At 40.3% G+C, this 26,938-nt stretch overlaps 1 protein-coding gene across 1 annotated transcript; it reads right to left on the minus strand.

Moving 5' to 3' along the window:
* Window positions 1-990: 990 nt before the first annotated feature.
* znf330 (zinc finger protein 330) lies at window positions 991-24,407 on the minus strand. The gene is made up of 9 exons (XM_059965153.1): window positions 24,136-24,407; window positions 20,660-20,679; window positions 18,913-18,983; window positions 13,876-13,955; window positions 13,374-13,500; window positions 6,665-6,769; window positions 5,853-5,899; window positions 4,230-4,347; window positions 991-1,441 (listed from the first exon to the last, which is right to left on the minus strand). The coding sequence occupies exons 1-9, from the start codon at window positions 24,253-24,255 to the stop codon at window positions 1,164-1,166; spliced, it is 966 nt and encodes a 321-aa protein (XP_059821136.1). The 5' UTR covers window positions 24,256-24,407; the 3' UTR covers window positions 991-1,163.
* Window positions 24,408-26,938: the final 2,531 nt, after the last annotated feature.

Consider the following 26,938-nt stretch of genomic DNA (forward strand, 5'->3'; position numbering starts at 1 on the left):
GGGGGGGTTAAAAAGAGGAGGGGACTGGTCTCATTGAAATCTATTGAATTTTGAACAGCCTAGATAAGAGTGCATGCGGGGAGATTGTTTCTTAGAGTGGGTGAGCCTAGGACCAGAGGGTACAGCCTAGAAGAAGAACATCCATTTAGAACAGAGATGAAAGGGAACATCTTTAGCCAGAGGGTAATAAATCTCTGGAATCCAGTGCCACAGATGGCTGTAGAAGCCAAGTCATTAAGTATATTTAAAATTAAGGTTGATAGGTTTCTAGTTAGTCAGGGCAGCAAAAGCGACGGCAGGGAGAAGGCAGAAGAATGGGATTGTGAGGGATAACAAATCAGTCATGATGGAATGGTGGAACAGACTCAACAAGCCAAATGGCCTAATTCTGCTTCCACATCTTATGGTTTTATGCATGAACTGCACACAAATTGCTGGAGGAACACTTTTGCCTTCATTTGTGACTACAGAAAGAAATAAGCAGTCAACATTTTGGCCCAAGACTCTTCATCAGAACTGGTAAGGAAGCCGGGGGGGGGGGGGGGGGGGGAGAAGGGGAAGAAAGGAAGAAGACAAGATGCCAGAATAAGAAAGTGGGAAGAGGAGTTCATGCTAGATGATAGGCAAGTTGAGATGAAGGGGAAAGTGGGAAGGGGAACTATTTCTTACTTTTTAAGTGCTTATTTATGAACAAGCGCCGTTAGCAAGAGTAAGTTTATTAACCACCTCAAACTGCCCTCAAAGTGTTGATAAATTACCTTCTTGAACAGTTTTTCCTGTGCAGCTAGGAATGTGCAATAAATACTGCCATTGCTAGTTACATTTTTGCGAAAAGGAATTACTAAGAACAGGAATAATTAAGCAAAGAGTGGCACAGGTGCTAATTGAATGGTTGTATATTAACACATGTTAAAAGGAGAAATCAAAATTTAAAAACAAATGCCTAGGAAACTACAATTAATTAATTTTTAAGCATAACAGGACATGACATTTGGTAATTCATATTTATTTAAACAGCTGAGAAGGATTTCATTGAGGTGTAGCTTTAAGCCAGCCAACAATTCTGCACTCCATGAAGAACATTTACAATCCACCTTATTTTAATGCTCACCTCAAAATACATTGTTAAATATAAAGTTACAATCAATGAATGTCCATACATTTTATGATTCTTCATAGTGTGCATAGCCACTTGCGTAAGTGCTCCCCAGATTTAGACCAGCAAAAGTGTCCAGATACCCTTTATCATCATCTTTTTCTGTTTTTTCATCAACTTCTTCATCCTCCTCATCATATTCCTCATCATCTTCACCATATTCTTCATCTTCATCAACTGTACATGATCCACCTCCACCAGATGCCATATTTTTCCAGTACTCATCATAGCCAGATGCACCACTATCGTCTAAGCCACTCTGTCTGCCGAACTTCAATGCACGAGCTACAACATAAAAACAATTTACTTGACATACAATTTAGGACTTTTTGGGATTCAGTTAATGGTTTACAGTTCATATTCAATATAAGACCATAAGGAATATTTCCCTTTCTATATCAATTTGCAAAAACTAGTTTGCAAGTTCTACTGTTGTATTGAGATTTGAGGTGACACAGCAGTTAGCGCTGCTGTCCAGTTCTGAAGCTCCCTTAGGATCTTATGTTTGAATAAAGTCACCCCTTAATCTCCTAATCTTCAAAGTTTATAGACACAAACTGTTAAGCCTCTCCTGATAGGGCACTAGGCCCGGTGAATCTCCTTTAGACTGCTTTCACTGCCACTATATCCAAAATAATGTCTTGTATCCCAGTAATCTCATCAAAAACCTATACAATTGTAACAACAACTCCTTACTTTTAAATTACATCTCATTCAAAATATAGGCCAAATTGGTGTATCTGCCTGCTAAGTTTGTGCTTCATGCACTAGAACACTCAGGTCCCTCTGAAATTAACTCAGTGCAGTCTCTTTCCATTTAGAAACTGTAATAGTCCACCTTTTGATTCTTCTTAAAGTACATGATCTCATACTCCTTTATATTAAACTGAACTTGCCAGGTTTTCACCCAAACACTGAGTACATCTGCATCACACTGCAGCCCTTCCAAATCATTTTCATATCATTGGGAAATTTGGAAACCTTACATTTAATTCACTTCTGTGGATCATTGTTGTAAATGGTAAACTATGGAGAGCCAAGATTGATCTCTAAGGTACTCCATTAGCTACATCCTTCAAGACTGAAAATTACCCATTTATTCAACTTTCCACTGTCAATCTGATAGCCAGTCTTCAAACCACACTAACTTACTTTCTGCAGTACCTGGTGCTATTAATTTATCCACCAACCCTTACATGGCAGCTTATCCAATCTAAATATACAACATCTACAGGTTCCACACCATTAACCCTCTGGTCCCATCCTCTAAGAATTTAAGCAAATTTGTCAAGCATGATTTACCTTTCATAAAACCACGTGGACTAGGTTGATTATATTCAGCTCTCCTAAGTTATTATTTATCTTTTCTTTAATCGACTATTATACCAACAGTACATGTTAAACTAATTAGCCCACCGATTCTTGCCTTCTGTCTTCCTCCTTTTATGAACAAGGAAGTCATGTCGGCATATCCCCCACCTCACTGCAATTTTCTGGTATACCCCTAGAATTCAACAAGCTTTGAGGAATTTCATTCAATGAATCCACAAACTCTTAAGCCCAGGCCACTGAGTCCTGGTGATTTGTCTGCCTTTAACCCCATTACTTTCTCTAATACTTTATCCCTTGTGATTGGGATTTCTACAAGTTCTTTCATGCTATTTGAATTCAGACTGTCTGAGGGCCCTCTTCCTTGATGAAGGGAGATGCAAAAAATAACTGTTTCCGTATGTCTGCTGTCTGTTTTCCATTATTAATTCATGAACCTTGTTCTCTGGAGGTCCCACACTTGCCCTATCTGCTTTTTTTTTTAATGTATACATCTATAGAAATTCTTACTGTTGGTTTTGATATCACACAGTTTTCTCTAAAAATCTTCCATTCATCAGTTTCCAAGTCTTTCATTGCATTTTCCATTTTGCCTGCCCTACTTTTCAATTTTACATCATCTTCACATCCCTTGGCATCCCTCTTTCTAACTGTCATAAATCCCCATTGAACATCCTGGACCTGCTGGTTGATTTGTTGTCTCTTGGATTACTTTCTGTAGTCCATCTCAAATAACCCTGCCTTTATAGCACTGCACTATTTCTATACACATTTCTTCTTTGGAATCCTAAATTTCAATGCAACATTTGGTTGAAATGTACATCATTTGTTGAGAACAGGTCAATTTCTGTTGCATTTTATTGTACATCTTAAACTGCAAGAATTACCCTGTTTGACAATTAGCACCACTTGAGATCAATCAGGCCAGACAAAGTAACTAGCCTATGGCTTCAGGTGGTTGGCTTTTCACCCAACTGATGTCAATTAAACATTCATATGGTTCAAAACATTTCATTTCATTTTGTATTCTAACAAAGACAGGGCCAGAAATTAAACAAACTACAGCTGTAATAGAGTTCCTTAATAAGGTTCAGAGTGGAAGTTAGTTTAAAGCTGATGATTCAAAAGCCACTCGTTTCTTCCCCACCACCTCCCCATACATACAATTTTGCAAATTATCATTCGCTTTCTCTCTCAAGTCCAAGGTGAATTTGGATACAAGCCTAGCCTGCAATTTTACTGTCTGAGACAAAAATAACCAAAATTGTAATCTACAACCTGTAATTCAGTTATTTTATATTTTGGTTACAGCTGCCTGAAGATCTCTCAAAAAAAAGGGTCATGAACAAAGTTGAGGAAAGTGTGTCAAAGGAGCTCTTTTGACAAGGCACACAAAACTGAGTAATAATTTAAAAGTACAGAAGGGAATTTCAGACCAAGGGATTCAACAGCTAAAAGGCACAGCCACTATTGCAAGAAGAAAAAAGGCTGTAAATATAGGTAGGGAGATCTATAAAACCCAATGAATGCAAACAATGACTTTGAATTCACAAGAAGAGAAGCACAACCAAAGCGTGAAATCTAATAAGTTATTTAAAATCTCTTCAGCATGTTGAATAAAGTGGACTTTGAATTAAAGTAGACTTATCCAACCAACTCATTTTTTGAACATAGCATGAATTCCCTACAATAAGGTTTCACCTTGTTGTAGGGAACTGTTGGTTCAAATAATGACTGAACTTACTGGACATGCTTAAATCCTTTGTTTCCTGTGTTCCATGGCCACATTTAGGACAGGGTGGCCCCTTCCCCTTTTCCTGTTTGAAAATCTTGCTGCGAACATGATCATCACAGTAACAGGCCTTCAGAGAAAAGAGGGATTTAAAAAAAACAATTATGAAACAGAAACACAAAGCTCTGCAGATGCTAGAAATCCAAAGCAACACAAAATGCTGGAAGAGGAGTAAACAGTCAACGTTCGGGTCAAGATACCTTTTCAGGACTGAGGAGGAAGGGGGAAGATTCCTGAATAAAAAGGTGGGGGTGGGGGAAGGGGAAAGCAGTTACAGGCAGGTGAGAAGTGACAAGTCCAGGTGGGGAATGCGGGATTTGTTCACCGGAAGGAGAAATCAATACTCATGCCAACAGGTTGGAGGGTACTTAGATGATGATATACAAGGGGCTGTTCCTCCACTGAGGATGGTCTCATACTTCCACACTCACCCCATCTATCCACCACCGTAATAGTGATAGATTCCCTCTTGTCCTTACCTAGCACCCCATCAGCCTCCTCAACCAACACATTATCCTCTGCAACTTCCACCATCTCCGAAAGGATCCTACCAATAAACATACCTTTATGTCCCTCCCCAACCCCTTGGCTTTCCACAGGGATTGCTCCCCAAGTAATTCTCTTGTCCATTTGTCCCTCCCCACTAATTTCCCTCCAGGCACTTATCACTGCAAGTGGTCCAAGTGTTACACCTGCCCATACACTTCATCCTCCCTCAACTCCATTCATTGCCCCAAACAGTCCTTCCAGGTGGAGCAACACTTCACCTGCGGATCTGCTTGGGTGGGGGGGGGTCATTTATTTGAGCCCATGCTCCCGATGCCTCCTCTACATTGGTGACACCCATCATAAATTGGGGGACCATTTTTTCAAGAATCTCCACACCATCCGCCACAAGCAGGACTTCCCTGTGGCCCAACATATTGATTCCAATTCGCATTCTGATGTGTTGATCCATGGCCTCCTCTTGTGCCAAGATGAGGCTACCCTCCGGATGAAGGAGCAACACTTTACATTTCCTCTGGGTACCCTCCAATCTGATGGCATGAATATTAATTTCTTCTTCCAGTGAACCAATTCCACCCCCCCCCCCCCCGCCACCTTCCTCTATACCCCACTCTGACCTTTCACTTCATCTCATCTGCCTATTACTTCCCCTGGGTCCCCTTTGTCTTCACTTTATCCTATTGTCCACTCTCCTCTGTCAGATTCTTTCTTCTCCAGCCCTCTACTTTTCCCAGCCACCTGGCTTCACCCATCAACTTCCTGCTAGCCCCTTTCCCTTCCCCCAATGCTTCTATTCAAGCATCTTTCCCCTTAGTCCCGAAGAAGGGCCTCAGCCAGAAATGTCCGTTCACTCTTTTTCCCCACAGATGTTGCCTGAGGGGCAGTTCCTACAGCACTTTGTGGGAACCATGTGTCAAAGGAAATGGAAGCTTTACATGTCAATGGAAGTTATCATTTTACAAAACAAAACAAATGCTTCTACTCCCATTACAAAGAGGCAAATTAAATTACCCAGTTTGTGGATTCAAGTCCTATCTATGGAACAAAAGTATTTTAAACCCTTATTACCTTACAGCGTAGACAAGAATGTTGCCCTAGACGATTACAAGACATGCCTGCCAAGAAAGCAATTCTTTTAGTGAGGTAGAAACATAAACAAATCATGAACTGGCTTAATGATAGTCTTTTCCCAAGCCCCAAACTTTATTACAAGAAACCCGGGAACTCCCCCACCCATGCTTATTTTGTTGGTTGATTACAAGTATCATAACAGAGATACAATGGAAAGAGTAAAGCTCTTGTATTGTTAATCACAGTTTTCCAATTAAACCTGTAAATCTCTTAGTGCTGTGGTACATCCCAAGAAAAAATGAAAAACCTCTATCTTGAAAGCCTTTAGATAGCTGGAAAGCAAAGATAACAAGGCCTCCGTTTTGATTTTATCCCTTTTCACCACCTAATATCATTTTTTTTTAAATGTACACCGATATCCTAAGAAAATATTTAAGAGTTCCTCATCAAATGAGAATGTTGATTCCTGCCCATTGTAACATGTAACTGTATCTTGAGTGACTGCAGTGCTTTTGTTTCCTTGAAATTAACTGGTAAATGTAATTTCCTCTGCTGAAGTTCTCTGCCAGTACAGATTGTCCTGAAATCATTTAGCCACTTCCAGGCCACAGGCAAGATTTTTAACCAATATAGCTTGATTCCAATATGGTTCTAAGTGTACAGCATTTAGGACACATTTTACTAAACCTGCCTCTGGACAACCACCAAAATGAAAGCTTACAAATACCATCAACTGATTGGTGGTATTTTTTCCCACTACTTGCGGAGTCAATACCGAGAAGATCTGCATCTGACAACTAAGTACTTACACTTATAGGTTTCAGAGTCCAGAACTTGACAGCTGGCTTGATGCTCAAATTGATCATCTTCACAGAGGAAGTTGTTACAGAAGGAGCACCGGAATATTCTCCCCCCTGTAATAAAAGATGTGAATTATGATCTGAGAAGTTTAGAAAATCTCTTGTGAAAGCCAAGCTACCAAAAATTCAACTTTACATCAGATGGAAGCTGGTGCAACAGAAATTTAAATAATCCAGGCTAGGACCTGGAAAACCCAAGTTTAAAAAAAATTCATGGGTTATCATGAGCTTTCCATTCACTTAATCTGTCCGTAGATTTTGCAATTTAAAAAAATCACAGACAGAGCAGGATATGACATCTTCAGCATTAAAATATAATACACTTATTACATGGAATTGAGCAATCTACAAGGGGTGATTGATAAGTTTGTGGCCTAAGGTAGGAGTCAATTTTAGAAAACCTAGCACATTTATTTATCAACACAGTCCCCTCCTACATACGGATCTTGGATCTCTAGAAAGTGTCCACAGTGTTGATTGATAAGTTCATGGCCTGAGGTAGAAGGAGATGAGTTATTCAAACTTTCTGCTTACTCGCTCAAAAAGTTGCCCTGCATGTGCATGTAACAAGAGCTGTATAACTCATCTTCTACCTTGGGCCATGAACTTATCAATCACCCCTGCTGTGGACATTTTCTGGAGGTCCAAGATCCGTATGCTCCACAACTGCTGGACTAAGTGTAAATGTTGGAGGGGACTATGCTGAAAAATAAATGTGCTAGGTTTTCTAAAATTGACTCCTTATCTATCACCCCTTGTATTTTATTACAATGATTAAATGGATGCCAGCCAACAGTTTAAAATCTAAAGTGACAAGTCAGACATAGATTATTGGTTAATATATGGTAAATTATGTTCAGTATTTCAAACCAATTAACTAATGGGATATGGAAACAATCTACTTGACACATCATAAATCAAGTTCAGAAATAATTACATCCATTGGTTCACTGCTGTTTGAAAGGAGTTTGTACATTCTCCCCGCAATCACGTGGGTTTCCTCTAGGTGCTCCTGTTTCCTCTCAGAGTCCAATGACATACCTATTGGTAGGTTATTTGGTCACTGTAATTGTCCCATGATTAAGCTAGGGTTATTTTTTTTTTGGGGGGGGGGGGGGTTTGTTGGCTGGCATGGCCCAAAGGGCCAGAAAGGCTTATTCCACACTATCTCAATAAATAAACTTAATATTAATCTACTATTTTACCACGTGCATTTCATGTTGTAATGCTGGTCTCCAAATACAGAATGTTGCTATCCACACTGATGGAATTTACTAATAGAGCCAATGAGAGGCACTATGGGTTAATCGTCATTGACAGTGCGAAGATTTGCAGGGAAGAAGTCTAAATGGGAATGCAGAAAACGAATCTTTAGTAACATGTTGCACTTCATGTTTTTGTATGCTTGAAGAATATTGTCAACCAACTACATGTAGCTTGGTGCTTTGCAATTGCCAAGAAAATTTTCAACAACATCCTTGAATGTCTTCCATGCGATTTTCTCCAATCCAACTAGAAGTTCTCCGAATTGCCCGTCACTAATGACCTATTTGATTTGTGGACCAACAAAAATGCCTTCCTTAATCTTGGCACGAGTTATTCTGGAAAACATCAAATATCAAAATCTTTCACTGTCCTTGTTCATCGCTTTCACAAAATTTTTCATAAGCCAAACTTTTATATGAGGAGGCAGAAATATCTTTGATCTACAAGTGGCTTACGTGCCACACTTTCCTGCCCTGGAGCCAACTATTTGCGGAGTGGGCAATCCTTTTTAGTGAGATTCTTTAGCACAGCCATCCCATTCACAAATTAAACTGTACTTGGTGTGTCCAAGCTGCATTCCTAGTAACAGCACTATTTCTGTTAGATCACCAGATATTCCAGTTGTGTTGCTGTACTGTACGTCTTTCAACAAGACTTCCAAATTTCAGTAGCTTTCTTTTATGTGTATCACATAACTTATTGGTATTGATGGGTGGACATTGTCGTTGTGTAACAGCACAGCTTTCAGGCTCAACACTGAAGAATCAATAAAGAGATAACATTGTTGTGGGTCACGCTGGCAACACAAAATATGCCTGGACAAGATGGAAAACTATTCAGCTTACATTGGCTCAACATTTTAAATGACTTCAATTATGAAATGAAATAATAAATCTAGGCAAATCCAGAAAAATTGCACATATTAAGGGAATTTCATAGTGATTTTCAATAAGTTACATCCAAACCTATTCATGAAGCAAAATCTTTGTTGTCCAGTGATATTTATATGGCATCTAGTTTGCTACAACTAAAACGCCTAAATACTTTCGTGTTACAGACAACACATAAGCAGATTTGATTATGCTATTCTTGCACATATGCAATGACAACAATTTAAAAAGTGTTTTTATATTTCCCCTTTCATTGCATTATCAAATCATTGAGGAGGCCACTCTGAGTAGATTCCAAGACAGAATCTGACTACATACTCTTGGCATTCCAATCATCAAGTTCCCCACATTCATCACCCTGGGCAGAAACTCAACAAGACCAACCCCAGGCAAGAAAGTCTCCCACTGAGTAACCTGGTACAGATCCACCAGATACGCAAGAACTGGATTCCCGATTGGTAACTTTGCCAATAGAAGCCCAGAAGAACTGGTTCCAAATAGCTGTGAAGAATGGAGAGTTCTGGTAGAATGTCATTTATTTGTTAATATTTTTTGGGTTTCTGCCAAATCCGGTGAGGCCAGCATTTACCGCATCACTCTTGGGCAGTCCTGATGAGCAGGGAGCTGAAGGATTCAAACACAGAAGAAAGAAAGTACCAGTGATATATTTTCAAGTCAGAATTCTATGTGATTTAGAAGGGTGATTGCTTTCCCATGTACCTAAAGCCCTTCTTGGTGGTAGATGTCATAGTTTGGGAGATACAGCTGAAGGTGCTTTGGTGAAAAAATATATTTTGAAGATAGTCATAGGAACTGATAAGTGAACAGTTCACTGATTATGGAGAGAATGCAACTGTCTGGCAATCGATGGTTGCTTTATCCTGGAAGGTTTTGAGCTATTAGAATACAGTGGATTCAGTTAATTAGGCATCAGTTATATCATGGCAGCCACTTATTTGGGGTATTATGCCACTTAATTGAGACAGCTGTCTGTTGCCAGTTTATAACTAGTGTCAAACATGTTCACTACACCGTGCTAAGAGCAAACAATTTTTAAAGAGTCAGTTGCATGTACTTGTGTTTAAAAAGCAGCATTTTTGTCAATGAAGGTTAGTAAGAAATAAGCAGCAAGACAATTCAGAACTGTTTTGCCCACTGCGGTTTCAAGCATTCAGACTTGGAGATGCCAGAAACAGCCAGGAATGAAAATGAAATAATTCCACTACTTTAACAAATTTGGAACAACAAAGAATTTGAAGGTATTGACAATCACCAATGAAAATGAAGATTTGGAGGGTTCAAGTGCCCATAGCATTGTACTAAGGCAGTCCATTATCTAAACTAGGTGTCTGTGCTGATTTTTGTTCATTTACAGTCAAAAGAATCCAGCAGGATACACTGTATGAATTCCTGTCAATAACAATTAGTAACCAATAGTTTTCTAGTACTGTAGTAGTATTGACAGGTGTTCTAATTTGTTCTGTATTTCATACAGCATAACTTGTTACTCAGTTAAAATCAGTTTTTAAAAAAAAATCTTTTAAACTATTTCTATGAAACTTTGTTGGGGCAACCGCTTAATTGGACCGAAGTGTACTGGTCCCACTGATCCCAATTCCACTGTACCTCTAGTGCTGTAATCATCCAGGCAAATGGAGATTATTCTATCATGCTCCTGATTTGTGGCTTAGAGATGATGGAAAGGTTTTGGGATGTCAGGAGATGAGCCAGGACCACAGGATAGCCAGCCTCTGACCTACTCTGGTAGCTGGTAGGATATTAATATGGCTATGTCCTATGGAGTGGTGTTCAATAGCAACTTCTAATATCTTGATAGTGGACAACTGAGCAACAATATTCTGTTGAATGTCACGGGTCTTTCTCTTGATGTAAACTGCATTTGTGCGCACTTCTGTGGCAAGAAAGTTGATTGTCATACATCAGCCCAAGCTCTAATGCTGTCACTTCTTAATGCATTCAGGCACGTACTACTTCATTTGCTGAAGAGCTGTAGGTAGAATTGAGCATCACCAAAATGGAAGAATGATTATAAACGAAGCAGCTGAGACAGCTCTGCTAAGAATTTGCTGCAATAATACCCAAAAGGCAGGGATGATTGACTTAAAGCAACTATAAATCACCTCCCTCTGAGCCCAGTAGGAGTCCAAGCACTTTTTTCCCCCATACTGCCCACCCTTTTGTTCCACAAGGACTCCTTGATACCACATCCAGTCAAATTGCTGGCTTGATACCACAGACAGGCCATGTTCAGCTTCCATCTAAAATTCAGCTAATTGGTCCAAGTCTGTGACAAAGTCTAGAACAAGTGATCCTGGGAAGACAAACTGAGTGACGCCATTTGATAGTACCAGTCAATGACATTTTTCATTGCTTTGATGATTGAGATAGACTAATTTTGCATTAAATCAGCAGTTTTGAAATTGTCCTGTTTTTTGTCAATGGGAATATCCAACCCATTTTCCAGTCCTGTATGTGCCAGTGTTGTAACTGTACTGGAACAGCTTAGCTAGTCTTGGATTGCAGATCTTCAGTACCATAACCAGCATGTTGTCTGCATGCAGTGCTCTTAATCATTTCTTGGTATTATGGATAACTGAATTGACAGAAGATTGGCTTCAGTAATGGTGGGAATCTTGGCTGGAAATTTAGATGAATTATCTGCACTCGCTTTCACCTGAAGATGGTTGTGAATTCCTCAGCCTTGTCTTTTACATGCTGGACCCTGTGATTGCTGATACCGTGAATAGTGCTGGAGTCTTCCCCTCCCCTTTCTGTTAGCTCAGGATTTCTCAACCAGGGTTCCACGAGAGGTCTCTAGGGGCTCTGTGAGAGATTGTGATTTAAAAAAAAACACACACACTTCATGTTTTGAATTTTGTGCAATGCACAAAGCTAGCACTCACAGTGGTGGGCAGTGACCAAGAAGCCCTGTTAGCAATCTCATTAGCAGTCTCTCAATCCAGTAAGGCAGTGCGCAGTAGGACTGTTTATTTGGATGAATGCATCCTCAGTTTTTGATGTGAGATGGGGAGGCGATTGATAATTGGTGAGCGCTGTATTGCTGGAGGGGAAGGCAGTAGGCTAATGAGGAGCATTAAGTGCACACTTTGAGCATTGAAGGGACTCGCCCAACTTAGGCAGGATTATCAGTCTCTCCCTCCCAAATTCCCCTTGCACGCTGCCAAATAACTTAAGGAGCGAACAAACTCTACTGGTGTAGTTGGAAATTGGAGGGTAGTTTTCATTCTACAGATGGTCCAGTGTGATGATTTTTGAACAGGAGGATTCCAGGTCTAGGCCTATGGACAATTCTGATAAAGTTACTGGTGAAGAATTACAATCTTTGAGTCGTTTCAGTACCCTAGTGTAACAACAGACAAACAGTCCATCTTTACAATGAAAGCTTCTAATCACTGGGTTTTATATGAACTGGTAATCCAAGTTGCTCTATTCCACTGTGCCTAGTCTGCGGCAAACAACAACCACAGGTTTCAGATGCTAGGCTTATACTTGAGCCTGATCATGTCACTTAGTAAGAAAATGTTTTTTATCCCCCCAAAACTTTGTATAAAATTGTGTCAGGCTATATTTTTATTCATATTGTTCTGGCTTATTGTTTTCAGTAATTTTACTATTCAATATTATCCATAAATTGTCATGTTGTAAATAGCATTAAAATGAATTTACAACTTTTATTTAAATCTACTGAGCTAGAAAAATTAAATTCCATTTTAGCTTAAGCCAGTTATTTAACAGAAGTTTATTATGTTTGCCTTATCAGTTCTTAAAATTTATGAAAGGGAAAGATAGATTAGTTTCCAGAAAGGTAAGCTAAGCTTAACTGTTTTTTTTCAGGAAAGGTTGGCTAAAAATTCATTCTCCACTTAAAAGAGCATTGACAATTATTTTTGGATTATTTTTTCTACAACTTAATGATTACACTAATGTACTGTGAGCTGTATATATAATTTTTTTAAATTCAGGGCTCCCTGAGATCTGAAAATTATTTCAAGGATTCCTCTAGGGCAAAAAGGTTGAGAAAGGCTGCAGTAACTATTTGGTCAGTAGAATGTTCATCTCAATGAATGTCACGCCAAAAACATACTCAATATACTAATAAAAGCAGTAATTTTGTTTCCAGCTAATTTTAAAGTTATTTTTATAACCTTCAACTTTAGCAAATGACATAGATAAAAGATTATGGGAAATAGTTTACATCTCATCTCAGTTGCCATCAAGCCAGTCCATACTCAATAAATAAAATAATTATGTAGTCATTTAAGTGTACCATCAATAACATTAGGTCTAAGAATAGGAAAAAAAGGAATAGGAATTGGTATAGAAAAATAAACTGCAGATGTTCAAATAAAAATAAAAAATGCTACAATTAATCAAGCAACATTAGTGAATAAAAATGCCATATGATTGCCTAGTAAAAGTTTTAATATTTCTCCAAAGAGGCAAAAGGAGGTGATCCTTACCATGATCCCATACACCTCTCTCACACTCGATACATTCAACATCAGCAAGTGGGCAGATACAAGCATGTGTGCTCAGACATTTCCTGCCATGACACACCCAGGCCTCACAGAAATCACAAACTGCTCCCTACAGGGGTGGAGAGAGGAAATGCAATACCTGTTATCACATATTCCATTTCATGTATCTTGTTGTATCATATTAAATCAACTTAAAGATTTATTACAGCACCAAATTTCTATTGGCAACTGTTGAAGTTTTACATTCACCACTCAAATTGATAACACAAGAGAAAAAGCTTGTTCATTCTCAGACTTACAGCTTGTGAGCTCCTTTAATTCAGCAACACAAGTGATGTTAAGCTTAGAGACCATTACATTTGATGAAGAAAAATGAATACAATTAAAAAACATTCAGAGCACATTTGAGAAAAATCTTGTCTATAGCATATTCTGAAATAGAATTCTTCCAAACAACCCGGAGAAAAGCCACGTATATACTCACCACCATGGCAAGCCCCGTACTGTAGACACCAGGATGTTTAACAACACAGTCTGAACTTTTCAACATACATTTTGTTTTACCTAGAGTGCACAAAAAGATGCAAATTATAAAGGAGACACACTGTAGGAGGAAGATAAATACACTTACAATATATTAAATTTGTACTGTAGGCACAAACTCATCTGTTTTCTGTAATGACCTGCTGAAAATCTTAACTGGTTTTGTTTAACCCTCCTATCTCCCGCATCTGTAGTATTTTATGTTCATCACTGCGTTATGCATGACTGCTGTCAGTTAAAAGAACCAAGTAATGTGGGGATGAATCACCTCCAGTGCACGAGCTATTCACATCAGACAACAAATCCAGAGATCTTTCTCACAAGTGTGTTAATAGAAGGGCACCTGGTCCATGCTAAATTCTGATAAACCTGTCACATTAGGTGACAACACCTTCCATAGTAGAGCCCTGCCAATACCAGGCTCTTTCTGTATCCCCAATATTCAGAATAACAACTGTTGGGAAGTGGTAGCCACTGTCAAGAGGGTAATTTATGTTCTTTTGGACAATGCTACTCATATGATGCTACTGAAAGTAAATTATTCTTTGCACCTGTGCATAGATGTACTTGTGTTTATGATAAAAAAAACTTAACTTTGGATTTTAGAAATATATTAATATAAACAAAAAAAAGTTTCCAAACTACTTCCAAAGTTACAAGCAGCAATTGGTTTTGAAATTACAAGGATAACTGCATTAATAAAACTCTACAATCTGTAAAGGGAGCAGGCTAAAAGTTCAAAGCACGATACCACTAAAGAGACTTGCTTTGGAAACTGTGAAACCAAAGACCAAGTTGAAGGCATTGGAATTAAGAGAGCTGCATTACAATAATGTAACACACTTCAAGAGGATACAATAGGTAATGGTGGTGCTGTGTCCACAAGAATTTATGAACTACAATAGTGCTATAAAGTTTGTGAACCCTGTAGAATTTTCTTTATTTCTGCATAAATATGACCCAAACTGTGATCAGGTCTTCACGCAAGTCCTAAAACTAGATAAAGAGAACCCAATTAAATAAACAAAAACATTATATTTTTTCATTTATTTATTGAGAAATATGACCCAATATTACACATATTTGTTGGGCAAAGTATGCAAACTTCTGGGGTAATGCCTTCTACAAAACGATTTGGAGTCAGGTGTTCCAATCAATGAGAGGAACTTGGAGGAGTGGGCTGTAGATGTGCCCTACCCTACAAAAAAAGACACACAAAGTAGAACCTCCCTTTCTCAAGAAAGATCTGTTCATGTGCACCATGCCTCGAACAAAACAACTTTCAGAGGACCTTAGAAGAATTGTAGAGTTGCATAAAGCTGTAAAAGACTAAAAAGACATTTCTAAAGACCTGAGTGTTCGTCAGTCCACAGTAAGGGAAAATGTCTACAAATGCAAGAAACTCAGTACTTTTGCTACTCTCCCTAAGAGTAGGCATCCTGCAAAGATCATGCTAAGAGCACAACGTACAATGCTGAAGGTGGTGAAAAATAACCCAAGGGTAACAGCAAAAGGGTAACCTGCAGAAATCTCTAGAACTTGCTGGTCTCTGTTCATTGTGTCCACTATAAGAAAAACACTGAACCAGAATGGTGTTCATGGAAGGACATCATGGAAGAAACCAATGCTCTCCAAAAACAAAAGACAAAAACACTCCTGTATGTCTCAAGCTTGCAAAAGACCACGTGGGTGTTCTACAATGCTTTTGGGAAAATGTTCTATGGACAGGTGAGACAAAAGTTGAACTTTTTTTGGCAGAAATGCACATCGTTATGTTTAGAGGAAACAGGGCACTGCACACCAACACCAAAACCTGATCCCGACAGTGGAGCATCATGGTTTGAGGCTGCTTTGCTGCCTCAGGGCCTGGACAACTTGGTAGTCATTGAGGGAACAATGAATTCATAATTGTATCAAGACATTTTACAGAATGTTGGGTGGCAGTCCATCACCTGAAGCTTAAGAGAAGTTGGATAATCAACAAGACAATGATCCAAAAGACAAGAGTAAATCAACAGTGTGGTTCCAAAAGAAAATACACATTTTTGAACTGGAGGCAAGCAGTTCATGCAAGGAAGCCCACCAACATCCGAGAGTTGAAGCCATTTAGTAAAGAGGATTGGCCTAAAATTCCTCCAAACTGATAAGCAGAACTGATCAAATTACTGGAAACATTTGGTTGAAGTTATTGCTGTACAAGGAGGTCACACCAGTTACTGAAATCAAAGGTTCACATACATTTTCCAACAAATATATATAATAATGGATTATTTTTCTCAATTAAGTGAACAAGTAGAATGTTGTTTGTGCCATTCTGTTGATTTACTGTTGTCTTTTGGATCATTGTCTTGTTGATTGTCCAACTTCTTTTAAGCTTCAGGTGATGGCTACCCAACATTCTCCTGTAAAATGTCTTGATATAATTATGAATTCATTGTTCTTCTGGGTTCTCTTTATCTAGTTTTAGAACTTGTGTGAAGATCTGACCACATTTTTGGTCATATCTATGCAGAAAAAGAGGAAATTCTATAGTGTTCATAAACTTTCTGGCACCATCTTGCAAACCAAACTTTATCAATTATACTTGTTTCATTGATCGGCATTTGGAAGCAATGCTATGTATTCAAACAGCTGTTCCTCACAATATGCAATTTAAAGGAAGGAAGAATGATATGACTATCTAGGTTTTCTTTCATTCTCAGAAGTACTTAAAATGTCAATGTGATCCATCTCAAAAATTTTGAATATTTGGAGTTGGCCTTTTATTCAAGATGTGTTCCCATCATAAATATACAAATTCTGTACAAAGATTTGTCAACATACAAAACATTTAAGTACACTATTGTAACTTATTTTTAGTAAAAGCCCCATTCTTCATCACTCCAATGTCCTGTTTGTAAAATTATTTTTCCCCAGTTCCACTACATTACTCAAGTCTTTCCACTGCTAATTTCCTTTTCACCTCTGCTGTTATTTTTTTCTTCTCGTCTTATTTTGAAACCTTTCTATGCTGAGTTTTAATTCCTGGCTATGTCTGTTCTAAAGTTTACTTGTTTTTTTTTTTTTGCAGATTTCATTTTTGGCTAATGTCTAACATTCTCATTCATGGAAACTAATTTCTCCTCCACATTCACTCCTACTCATTCATACAACCAACACCAGCAACCCCTCCACTCATGGCCTTTTCCTGTAGGTCACCAAACCCCTAATTCTGAAAAGAAACATGCCCATTTCCAACCACATCTTTGCAACTCTCACCACATACATTTCCCAACTCTTACGCTGCATCCACAACTGAAGAAAGATCTGTCCTGCAATAATCTATTTTCCAAATTCTCCAGTGTCTATTATTTCATCCTGATTCACAAAGCTGGTACTTGGTGAACTTGTTCAATAATCAATAGGAAAGGCATTGGTTTAACTGAAGTTACACGAGTCATTTATTTTAACCATATGCAAGTCATTAAATGCACATGCAGAAAGAACTCTAAAAACACTTCTAGCTACTAATGTTGTTGCAAGGGCCTTAGTAGAGGTATTTAAAACATCCTTAGCCTTGAGTAAGGTGCTGGAGGAGTGGAGGAGAGATAATGTTCCATTATTTTAGGAAGGCTCTAAGAACAAGCCAGGGAATTATAAACTGCTGAACTTGATGTCTGTAGAGAGCAAGCTATTGAAAGGTATTCTAAGGAACAAGACATACAAGTATATGGACAGGGGTAGTCAATAAGGCTTTGTGCGTGATATGTCGTGTCTGATCAATCTTAAGGGAGACTACCAGGAAAGTTGATAAAGGAAAGGCAGTGGATGTTGTCTACTCAGACTTTAGCAAGGCCCTTGACATGAAGGTTGGTCAAGAGGTTAAATTGGATTTGACATTTGCTTCGCAGGAAAAGACCTCCAGTAGATAATTGCTCTATGACTAGAGACCTGTGACTAATGATGTACCATAGGGATTGGTGCTGGGTCCATTGTTTTTGTCACCTATATCAATGATTTGGATGAAAATGTGGTAAACTAGATCAGCAAATTTGCAGATGACACCAAGATAGGGGGTGTAGTGGACAGCAAGGAAAATTATCAAAACTTGCAGTGGGATCTGGACCAGCTGGGAAAATGGCAGATGGAATTTAATGCAGACAAGTGAGAGACATGGCATTCTGGGAGGACAAACCATGATAAATATTACACAGTGAATGGTAGGGCACTGAGAAGCTTGATTAAACGGAGGAACCTGGGAATACAGATCCAAGATTCCTTGAAAGTGGAATCACAGGTAGATGGTCAAAAAGAGAGCTTTTGGCAGCTAGGACATCATAAATCCAAGTATTGAGTACAGGCTTTGGGATGTCATGCTAAAGTTGTACAAGGCATTGGTAAAGTCCAATTTGGTGTATGGTGTGCAGTTTTGGTCACCTTCCTAGAAGACAGAAAATTACTAAGATTCAAAGACTGCAGGGAAAATTTACAAGGATGTTATCAGGGCTTGAGTATCTGGGGTCTATGGAAAAGCTAAAGGTTAAGACTTTATTCCCTGGAGTATAGGAGAATGAGGGGAGATTTGAAAGAGGTATATAAAATTATGTGTATGTAAAGTACAAGCAGGTTTTTTTTCCCCACCAGAAGTTAAACATTTTGAAATATATTAAATGAAATCTATTTGTACAAGGTCACTCAGGATTCCATTGACAGCAAACCCTGATAAATCTATATTAGCACAGGATAATCTATACTGTTCTCCCACCTAGGATAAGGTAATGCTAGCAAAGCTGGAACAGATAAGTTTCAAGAGTTCTTGCCATCAGCACTATGTTACTCCTTTTACACCAACAGATGTGTTGATGTAGATTTATTCACAAATAAAAATGTTCTTTTGCAGCAGCCTCTCTATAAACTTCTTAATTATTACCAAACATTACAGGTAGAAAGCATGTTAAGACAAATGAAATAATTCAATAAATCACTGTATACAACTTACCACACTGGGCACAAATAGGTAACTTTTGCACCGAATTACAGAAGTAACAAAAAGCCCGGTTCTTTTGCCGTCTTGTTCAAAGGAGGAAAATGAACATGGAAAATAATGCAAAGTTAGGCACAGAAACATTAAATGATATGCATCTACTCCACTATGATATGGACACTGTCAACGAATCCAAATCATGAACAATTAGTAGGATCCTTTGTTTAGGAGATTACAAATACAAAGAAAAATCATTAATAGCAAGCTAAAATTTCAATGAGGAAGTCTAATGGTATAACACTGTAGCAGACACTCAGTGGCCACTTTACCAGGCTCCCCAGTACTCCTGCTTGTTAATACAAACACCTAATCAGCCAATCATGTAGTAGCAACAATGCATAAAAACATGCAGACGTGGTCCACAGGTTCAATTGTTGTTCAGACCAAACATCCGAATGGAGAAGAAATGTATTTAAGTGACTTTGACCATGTAATGAATGCTGGTGCCAGATTGGGGTGGTTTGAGTATCTCAGAAACTGCTAACGTCCTGGGATTTTCATGTGCAACAGTCTTTAAAGTTTACAGAGAATAGTGTGAAAACAAAAAAACAAGTTAGTGTTTTTAAATTATCATTTAACCATAAACGAACAAAGCCAAACGAAACAGTGTTCCTCCGTGGCCAAGGTGGAAAACACAAGGCAGACATAGCACAGATAAGATTGCAGTAAGCATACAGTCACAAGAAATACATATACAAATTTAAAACAGCTCACCCCCAAGTGACATGTCCTGTAAATTGATGGTGTATGGGTGCTGTCGGCAAGAACAAGCACTCAGCATTCGGCACACTAATACGCACGCACACACACAATCCAGCTCGATTTCCATCAAGCGAACACTGGAGGGCAGCAATGACAGGAGGGACCAGACTCCAATCCAGCATGGATGCTGTACCACTTCGCCTCCACTGCACACCCCCCCCCCCCCCCCGCCAGATGACTGCAACAGGCAAGCCCATGGCACTAGGCTTAGTCCTCACTACAACTGAGGCCATGCAGCTCCTCCCGCTGTCCATCTCACCAATAAAACAGTGAACCAGGCTTGCAATATTACATTAGCAATGTGCAACAGGGTCTTGTGATGACAAAAACATCCAAGACAATCACTTGCAATTATCCCACCTTCGCGTATCAACTCCGATGGCTTTTCGTAGCACACAGCAACACAGTCCTCACTGTTCAGCTCCTCCACTAATGAGCAACTTGCTGATGGGATAGACCTGTAGAACTTGAAGTTCTTAATGTCCAGCGTTGTCTTGCCATCATAAAAAAAGACGCTCAGAAAAGTCAAAACCATTTTTGGTAAGCCCCAGAGAGGTCATTGCGACTGAGCACGCCACCATCTTACTGGAAGAACATGCAGTGAGTGGCAGTTCTGTGGCCAAAAATGCCTTGCTAATGAGAGAGGTCAAAGAATAGCCAGACTGGTTCAAGCTTACAGAAGGATGACAGCTACTCAAATAGCCAGGCATTACCACAGTGACAGGCAGAAGGACATCTCTGAGCGCACACCACATTGAATCTTATTCAGCAAGTGAAGTCTGCACCAAGTTCTACTCCTATACCTAATAAAATAGCCACTGGGTGTACACAACACAGCAACATGATGGAATTATTGAGTGATTAAAACTACAGAAATTAAATAAAAAAACACACTGATACATAAGTGCAAAAACTGAGCATTAATTCTCTCTTCACTTACCTTTGGCACTTGTCGCATTCCTGTTGAAAACAAGGAGAAAATATTTTCAGGATAGAACTAAAACAGAACCACAATATAAAAATTGAATAAGTGCAACTTTTTAAAGCACTCTCAACTAAATGGAACTGACTCATTTTCAATAAACCTGGAAAACTCAGGATGGATAATAAACAGCAGCAATACCAATGATGCCAATGTCAACAATTATATCACAAAAAAATCACAAGCATTATTTTCTTTACTATATCAACATTTCTTCTTTATTGCTGCTAAAGGTGAGACCCCAGTCATGCAACAATAGATTAGGACTACAACAGTGGTGTCATCAGCAAATTTGAATATGGCATTGAGGCTGTGCTTAGCCACATATTCATAAGTGTAAAGCAAGTAGAGTTGGAAGCTAAGCACACAGTGTTGTGGTGCACCTGTGTTGATGGAGAACGTGGAGGAGATATTGTTGCCAATCTGAACTGACTGGGGTTTACAGTGAGGTAATCCAGAATCCAGTTATACAAGGGAGTATTAAGGCCAGTGTCTTGGAGTTTATTGATTAGTTTTGAGGGGATGATGGTATTGAATGATGAACTACAGTTGATAAAAAGCATCCTTGCTATCCAGATGTTCCAGGGTTGAGTGAAAAGCCAGTGAGATACCATCTGCTCTAGACCTGTTGCTTCTGCAGGCAAATTGGAGCAGACCAGGTCACTTCTCAGCCAGGACTTGACATGCTACATCACCAGCCTCTCAAAACGCTTTGTTACTGTGGATTAAGAGCTACCGGGCAATAGTCATTGAGGCAGGTTAGTGCGCTCTTTTTGAGCACCAGTATAATTAAGGCCTGTGGGTACCACACACTGCCAACATGAGAGGTTAAAGATTTCAGTGAACACACCAGCCAGCTAATCAGCACAGGTCTTTAATACTTGACCAGGTACCCTGTCCAGGCCAGATACTTTTCATGGGTTCATCCTCCTGAAGGCAGCTCACATGTTAACTCCAGAGACTGAAATCATAGGATCATTGGGGGATGGGGAGTTCCTTCTTGATTTGACAATCAAAGTGAGCACTGAGTTCATCTGGAAGCGAAGCCCTGCTGACTCCAATGTTGCTTGATTTAACTTTATATGAGGTAATAGTATTCAAGCCCTGCCACAACTCTTGAGCATCCTTCATTGATTCAAGTTTGGTCTAAAATTCCCACTTCTTCTTTGACAGGCACCAGGGTGAGGTGATAGCCAGGTGAGAAGAGGCAAGAGACCAAAATAGGGAATTAGAGAGGGGGAATATTGGAAGTTGGTGAAATCAACGTTCATGCCATCAAGTTGAAGACTACCTAGACAGAATATGAGGTGCTGCTCCTTGAACCCAAGTTTGGGGGGGGGGGGGGTGGAAAGGGTAAAGATGTGTTGATGGTAAGCAGTCGTTAAAGATGGCAGAAATTGAAGAAAATGATGTGTTGGATACAGAGGGTCAAGGAGTAGTTGGTGAAGACAAGAAGAACTCTATCCATGTTAAGGTGAGGGGATGATGGGATGAGCACAGATGATCAGGAATGGAGGAGATGCAGGTGAGGGCAGCATCAATGGTTGAGGATGTTCTTTGAAGGGGGACATCTATGATGTCCTGGAAAGGAAAGGCTCATCCTGGGAACAGATGCAGTGGAAATGAAGGAACAGAGAAAAGGGAATGGCATTTTTACAGGAGAAAGGGTAAGAAAATTCAATGTAAATTTACTACCAAAGTACATATATGTCACCATATACATGCAATTCTGAGATTCTTTTTTGTGGAAAAACTCAGTTAATCCAAAAACCACAACAGAATCAATGAAAGACGGCACCCAATGTGCAAGACATCAAACTATGCAAATACAAAAGAAAGAAAAACAATAATAAACAAATAAGCAATAAAAATTGCTAACATAAGAGTCCTTGAATGTGAATTGATAGGTGTGGGGATCATTCAGTGATGGTGTAAGTGAAGATGAATGAATTTAATCCCACTGGTTCAAAAGCCTGATGATGGCTGAGGGGTAATAACTGCTCTTGAACCGGTTAATATGAGTCCTGAGGCTCCTGTGCCTTTTTCCTGATGGATGGAAAGAGGTATAGTCAAGATCACCGTGAGAATTCATAGGTTTATAAAAAAAAATAGCGATAAACTATTTGTCTCCTGAGATGGAGACAGAGATATTGAGAAAGGGGACAGAGATGTCAGAAAAGGACCAAATGAATTTAAGGGCAGGGTGGAAGCTGGAGGCAAAGATGATAAAAATTCATGAGCTCAGCATGGGTGCATGAAGCAGCACCAGCAAAGTTGTCAATGTACTGCAGGAAGAGTTGGGGAACATTACCAGTGAAGGCTTGGAACATGGCCAATGCCACATAACCAACGAAAAGACAGGCATACATAGCTTCGGCCCATGTGGGTGCCCATGGCTACACTTGAGTTTGGAGAAAACGAAAGGAGCCGAAAAAGAAATTATTGTGGATGAGGATCAGTTCTGCTAGGCGGTGGTGGTGGAGGGAACCAGCTCTGCCAGATGGAGGGGAGTGTGGAAGGGTTCTTAAATTCAGAAAGTTCAATGGCTTACAGTGAGCTGCTTCCACTCAGCCATGCTGAAGTCAGGACTGCCATGCAGTAAAGTTACAGAGGAGCAGTCCAGTTAATGTGGAAGAGGGGAGAGCAACAGATGAGAAAAGCAGAATCCAAAATAGGGCGAATAGAGAGTGAGATTACAGGCAAAGGAAAAATGCAGAGCTGAAAGATATACCCGGCAAGTCAAGCTCTGTAATTTGTTTTTATTTCAAATTTCTACACAAGTCGTTTTTTGCTCTTCCTTCCCCCACCCATTTTCAAACAGTATAGTGGATTTGGACACCAAGACTAATGAGTATTTTTTTTTTAAATGGCATTACCAAACAAGAGCGAACACCAATTAGGTGTTGGATGTGTGCAGCTTTGCACGAGTTAGGACAAGATTAGGGAAGTTTTAGATGTCTGAGCTCATGAAGAATGGAATACGAGGGACTCCTAAAACTATGTCCGCTCCAGGACACCATCAATGTAACAGGGGAACTGACTCTTTCATGTCATATATTGCAATATACACAAACACTTGTTATAATGGTCCATTTCAGGTAATTCACTTTTCACTGCTTCAAACGCCAAGTTAGCTGACTGCATGGAATAACAATTAACACTTCTACTGCGTTACCTTAGTGGAAACAATTGTACAACAGACACAACGGAAATGGAATTAATAGCTTATCTTTGGATAAACAGCAATTTTATGGGAGCACTGGTTCTAAGTCTGGGAGTGCACATTTCCAAACAATCAGACATTAGAAAGAGAGAGTCTGACATTAACAGAGTAAATGGCGAGCAACTGCCTCCAATGCCAGCAAATTCTTGGGCCTAACTCCACGGCATGCTCGCCACCGCCTGACAGGCTACCTGCCGCCGGGCTTGCTCACCATGGAAGCGTTGCAGGGCTGCTTCGCCACATCCACGTTGTCCTTAGCAGCCCGGATCAACTTTTCGCGAACTTTGCGACTTTCAGCCTTCTTTCGCGCCCCGGTCTTCTTTTTCGGCATCCTGTAAGCCGCTGCGATGTGCCCGCCAGCGAGACGGGGGCGACGGCCCGGCCGGAGGGGAGGGGAGGGGAGGGCGCGGCGCTCACCGGACCCGGAGCCAGCGAACCGGCAGCTCGTGCCTCATTCCGCCCTGCGCTTCTGACGTCGCCGGGAGTCGTGACGAAAGCAGAACATCCGGCGCGCTCGTGACGCTCCGCTGAGTTGCCCGGCCGATGTCAGATGGCGTGTGTGACGCCAATGGGCAAATAAATAAATAAATTGTGCAACCAAAAAAACGCACGGAATAACGTGGTAGGAACGCACATGAAGTGCTGGAGGAACTCAGCAAGTCAGGCAACGAGGTAGTGTTCATGGGTTTATAGACTTTGGAAATCTGATGGTCTTCAGTCTCCCGAAGCTCCTTGAGGCATGCCCCGAATGTTGAGAGTCCTTAATAATGAACACTGTCTTTCTGAGGCACAGCCTCTTGAAGATATTCTCGATGGAGGGGAGGGTTGTGCCCATGATGGAGCTGCTTAGTCTACAACCTTCTGCCTGTGTATTCGAGCCTCCGTACAAGGCTGTGATACAACCAAAAAATGCTCACCTCCATACATCGATAGAAATGTGCTGCAGTCCTTGGTGACATACCAGATCTCAAACTGCCAACGAAGTCCAGCCACTAACATGCCTTATTCATGATTGTATCAATGAATTGGGCCCAGGACAGATCTTTAGTCATGGTGACACCCAGGAACTTAAGTCTGTTCACCCATTCCAGGAGGATTGCTGTCTTCTCCAGGCTTCCTCTTCCTGAAGTCCACAATTAATTCCTTAGTCTTGCTGATGGTGAGTGTGAGGTTGTCATTACAGCACCACTGGAGCAGACAATGCATCTCCTGTATGCATCCTCATTGCCATTTGAGATAGCTGTGCCATCTGCTGATTTATAAATGGCATTTGAGCTGTGCTTAACCACATTCATGAGTCTAGAAAAGTAGAGCAGTGGGTTTAGCACACATCCTTGAGGTGCTCCACTCTTGACTGCCAGTGAGGGGGAGATGTTATCACCAATCTGTACTGACTGGCCTCCTGATGAAGAAGTTGAGGATCCAGTTGCAGAGTACAGAGCAAAGGCTCAAGTTTAGAAGCTTGGTGATTAATAGTGAGTGGCCAATGCCAAGCTGTAATTGATAAATAGCAGCCTGACGTATCTTTGTAGCTGTTTAGATATTCCAAATAAGAGTAGAGAGCCAGTAAGTTTGTGTGCAGGCCTATTGCAGTGGGTCCAGGTCTTTGTCCAGGCAGGAGTTAATTCTAGCATGACCAACCTCTCAAAGCACAACATCACAGTGGATGTGAGTGCTGTGTCAATAGTTGTTGAGGCAGCTTACGCTGCTTTTATTGGGCACTGATTTGCTTGCTGTGCTTTTGAAGCAGGTGGGAACCTCTGACTGCAGCAATAAGAGGCTGAAGATGTCCTTGAACACTATGGCCAGGTAGTCAGCACAGGTTCTCAGTGCCCTGCCAGCTACACCATTTGGGACCTGATGCCTTGCAAAGGCACACCCTCTAGAAGAATGCTGACATCGGCCTCTGAGAGAGAGATCACTGGATCACCAACTGCAGTGGGGGTTCACACAGGTGTGCTGTTATTCGCCCTTTTAAAGTGACATTCAAGGTGTTGAGATTATCGAGAAGTGAATCTTCACTGCCATTTTATGCTGTTAGGTTTTGCTCCATAGGAACAAATTGCATACAAGCCCTGTCACAGCTGTTATGCTTTAATTTCACTTGCAACTTGCATGATGATTTCATGAAAGTTTTTTTGCTTCCATGATGCCCTTCCATAGCTCATGCCTGAACTTGTTGTGAGATTTTGGATCACTGATCTTGAACGCAACGGGTCTAGTCCTCAGTAGACTGTGAATCATCCAGGGCTTCTGGTTTGGGAAAATCTGGTATGTTCTCAAAGGCACACTCTCATCCACACAGGTCTTGGTGAGGTTGGTGATGGCCAAGGCATATTTAGTCACATAAAAAGATGAACCCATGAATATGATCAAGTCCACCAATTCAAAGCAATATTGTAAACAGTCCTCAAGTTCCCTTGACCACTCCTTCATGATCCTCACCACTGATGCTGCAGCCCTTGCCTCGAGGTCTTCAATTTTATTCTCCTGATACTGGACATCTTCAGCGTGCTGCATTTCAGTTTTGCCCGGAGTCTGCATTTGTGCTATAAGGAGAGATTAGACAAACATGTTCTTTTCTCTGGAGCAGCGGAAGCTGAGAAGAGATCTGATAGAAGTGTTTTTTAGAGATACAGCGCAGTAGCAGGTCCCTCTGGCCCAACAGGCACATGCTGTTCAATTATACCCATGTGAACAACCAATCGACTAACCTGGGAACATAGAAGGAAACTGGAGCACCCAGAGGAAGCCCACCTGATCACGGGGACAATGTACGATCTCCTTACAGGCAGCGGTAGAATTGCACCCTGGTTGCCATTGCTGTAATAGCCTCTACTTCTGTGGAGATTTGGCATGACATCTAAAACTTGTGTTGTGGAGGGTATTGACTGGCTGCATTACAGCCTGGTATGGAAACACCAATGCCTTAGTGTGTTAAATCCTACAAAAGGTAATGGATTCAGCCCAGTACAACACAAGTAAAGCCCTCCCAACTGTTGAGTACACCTACA

This window comes from Hypanus sabinus, chromosome 3 (genome assembly GCF_030144855.1).
Source record: "Hypanus sabinus isolate sHypSab1 chromosome 3, sHypSab1.hap1, whole genome shotgun sequence".
NCBI lineage: Eukaryota > Metazoa > Chordata > Chondrichthyes > Myliobatiformes > Dasyatidae > Hypanus > Hypanus sabinus.

What these genes read in the sequence shown, in the direction of transcription:
- znf330 (XM_059965153.1), bottom strand. Translation starts at nt 24,255, where the DNA reads ATGCCGAAAAAGAAGACCGGGGCGCGAAAGAAGGCTGAAAGTCGCAAA. An exon ending in GAGAGGTGTATGGGATCATG is followed by an intron (nt 6,770 to 13,373) that starts GTAAGGATCACC and finishes CTTTTATTACAG; the next exon opens with GGGGGAGAATATTCCGGTGC. An exon ending in GGACTCTGAAACCTATAAGT is followed by an intron (nt 5,900 to 6,664) that starts GTAAGTACTTAG and finishes CTTTCTTGGCAG; the next exon opens with GCATGTCTTGTAATCGTCTA.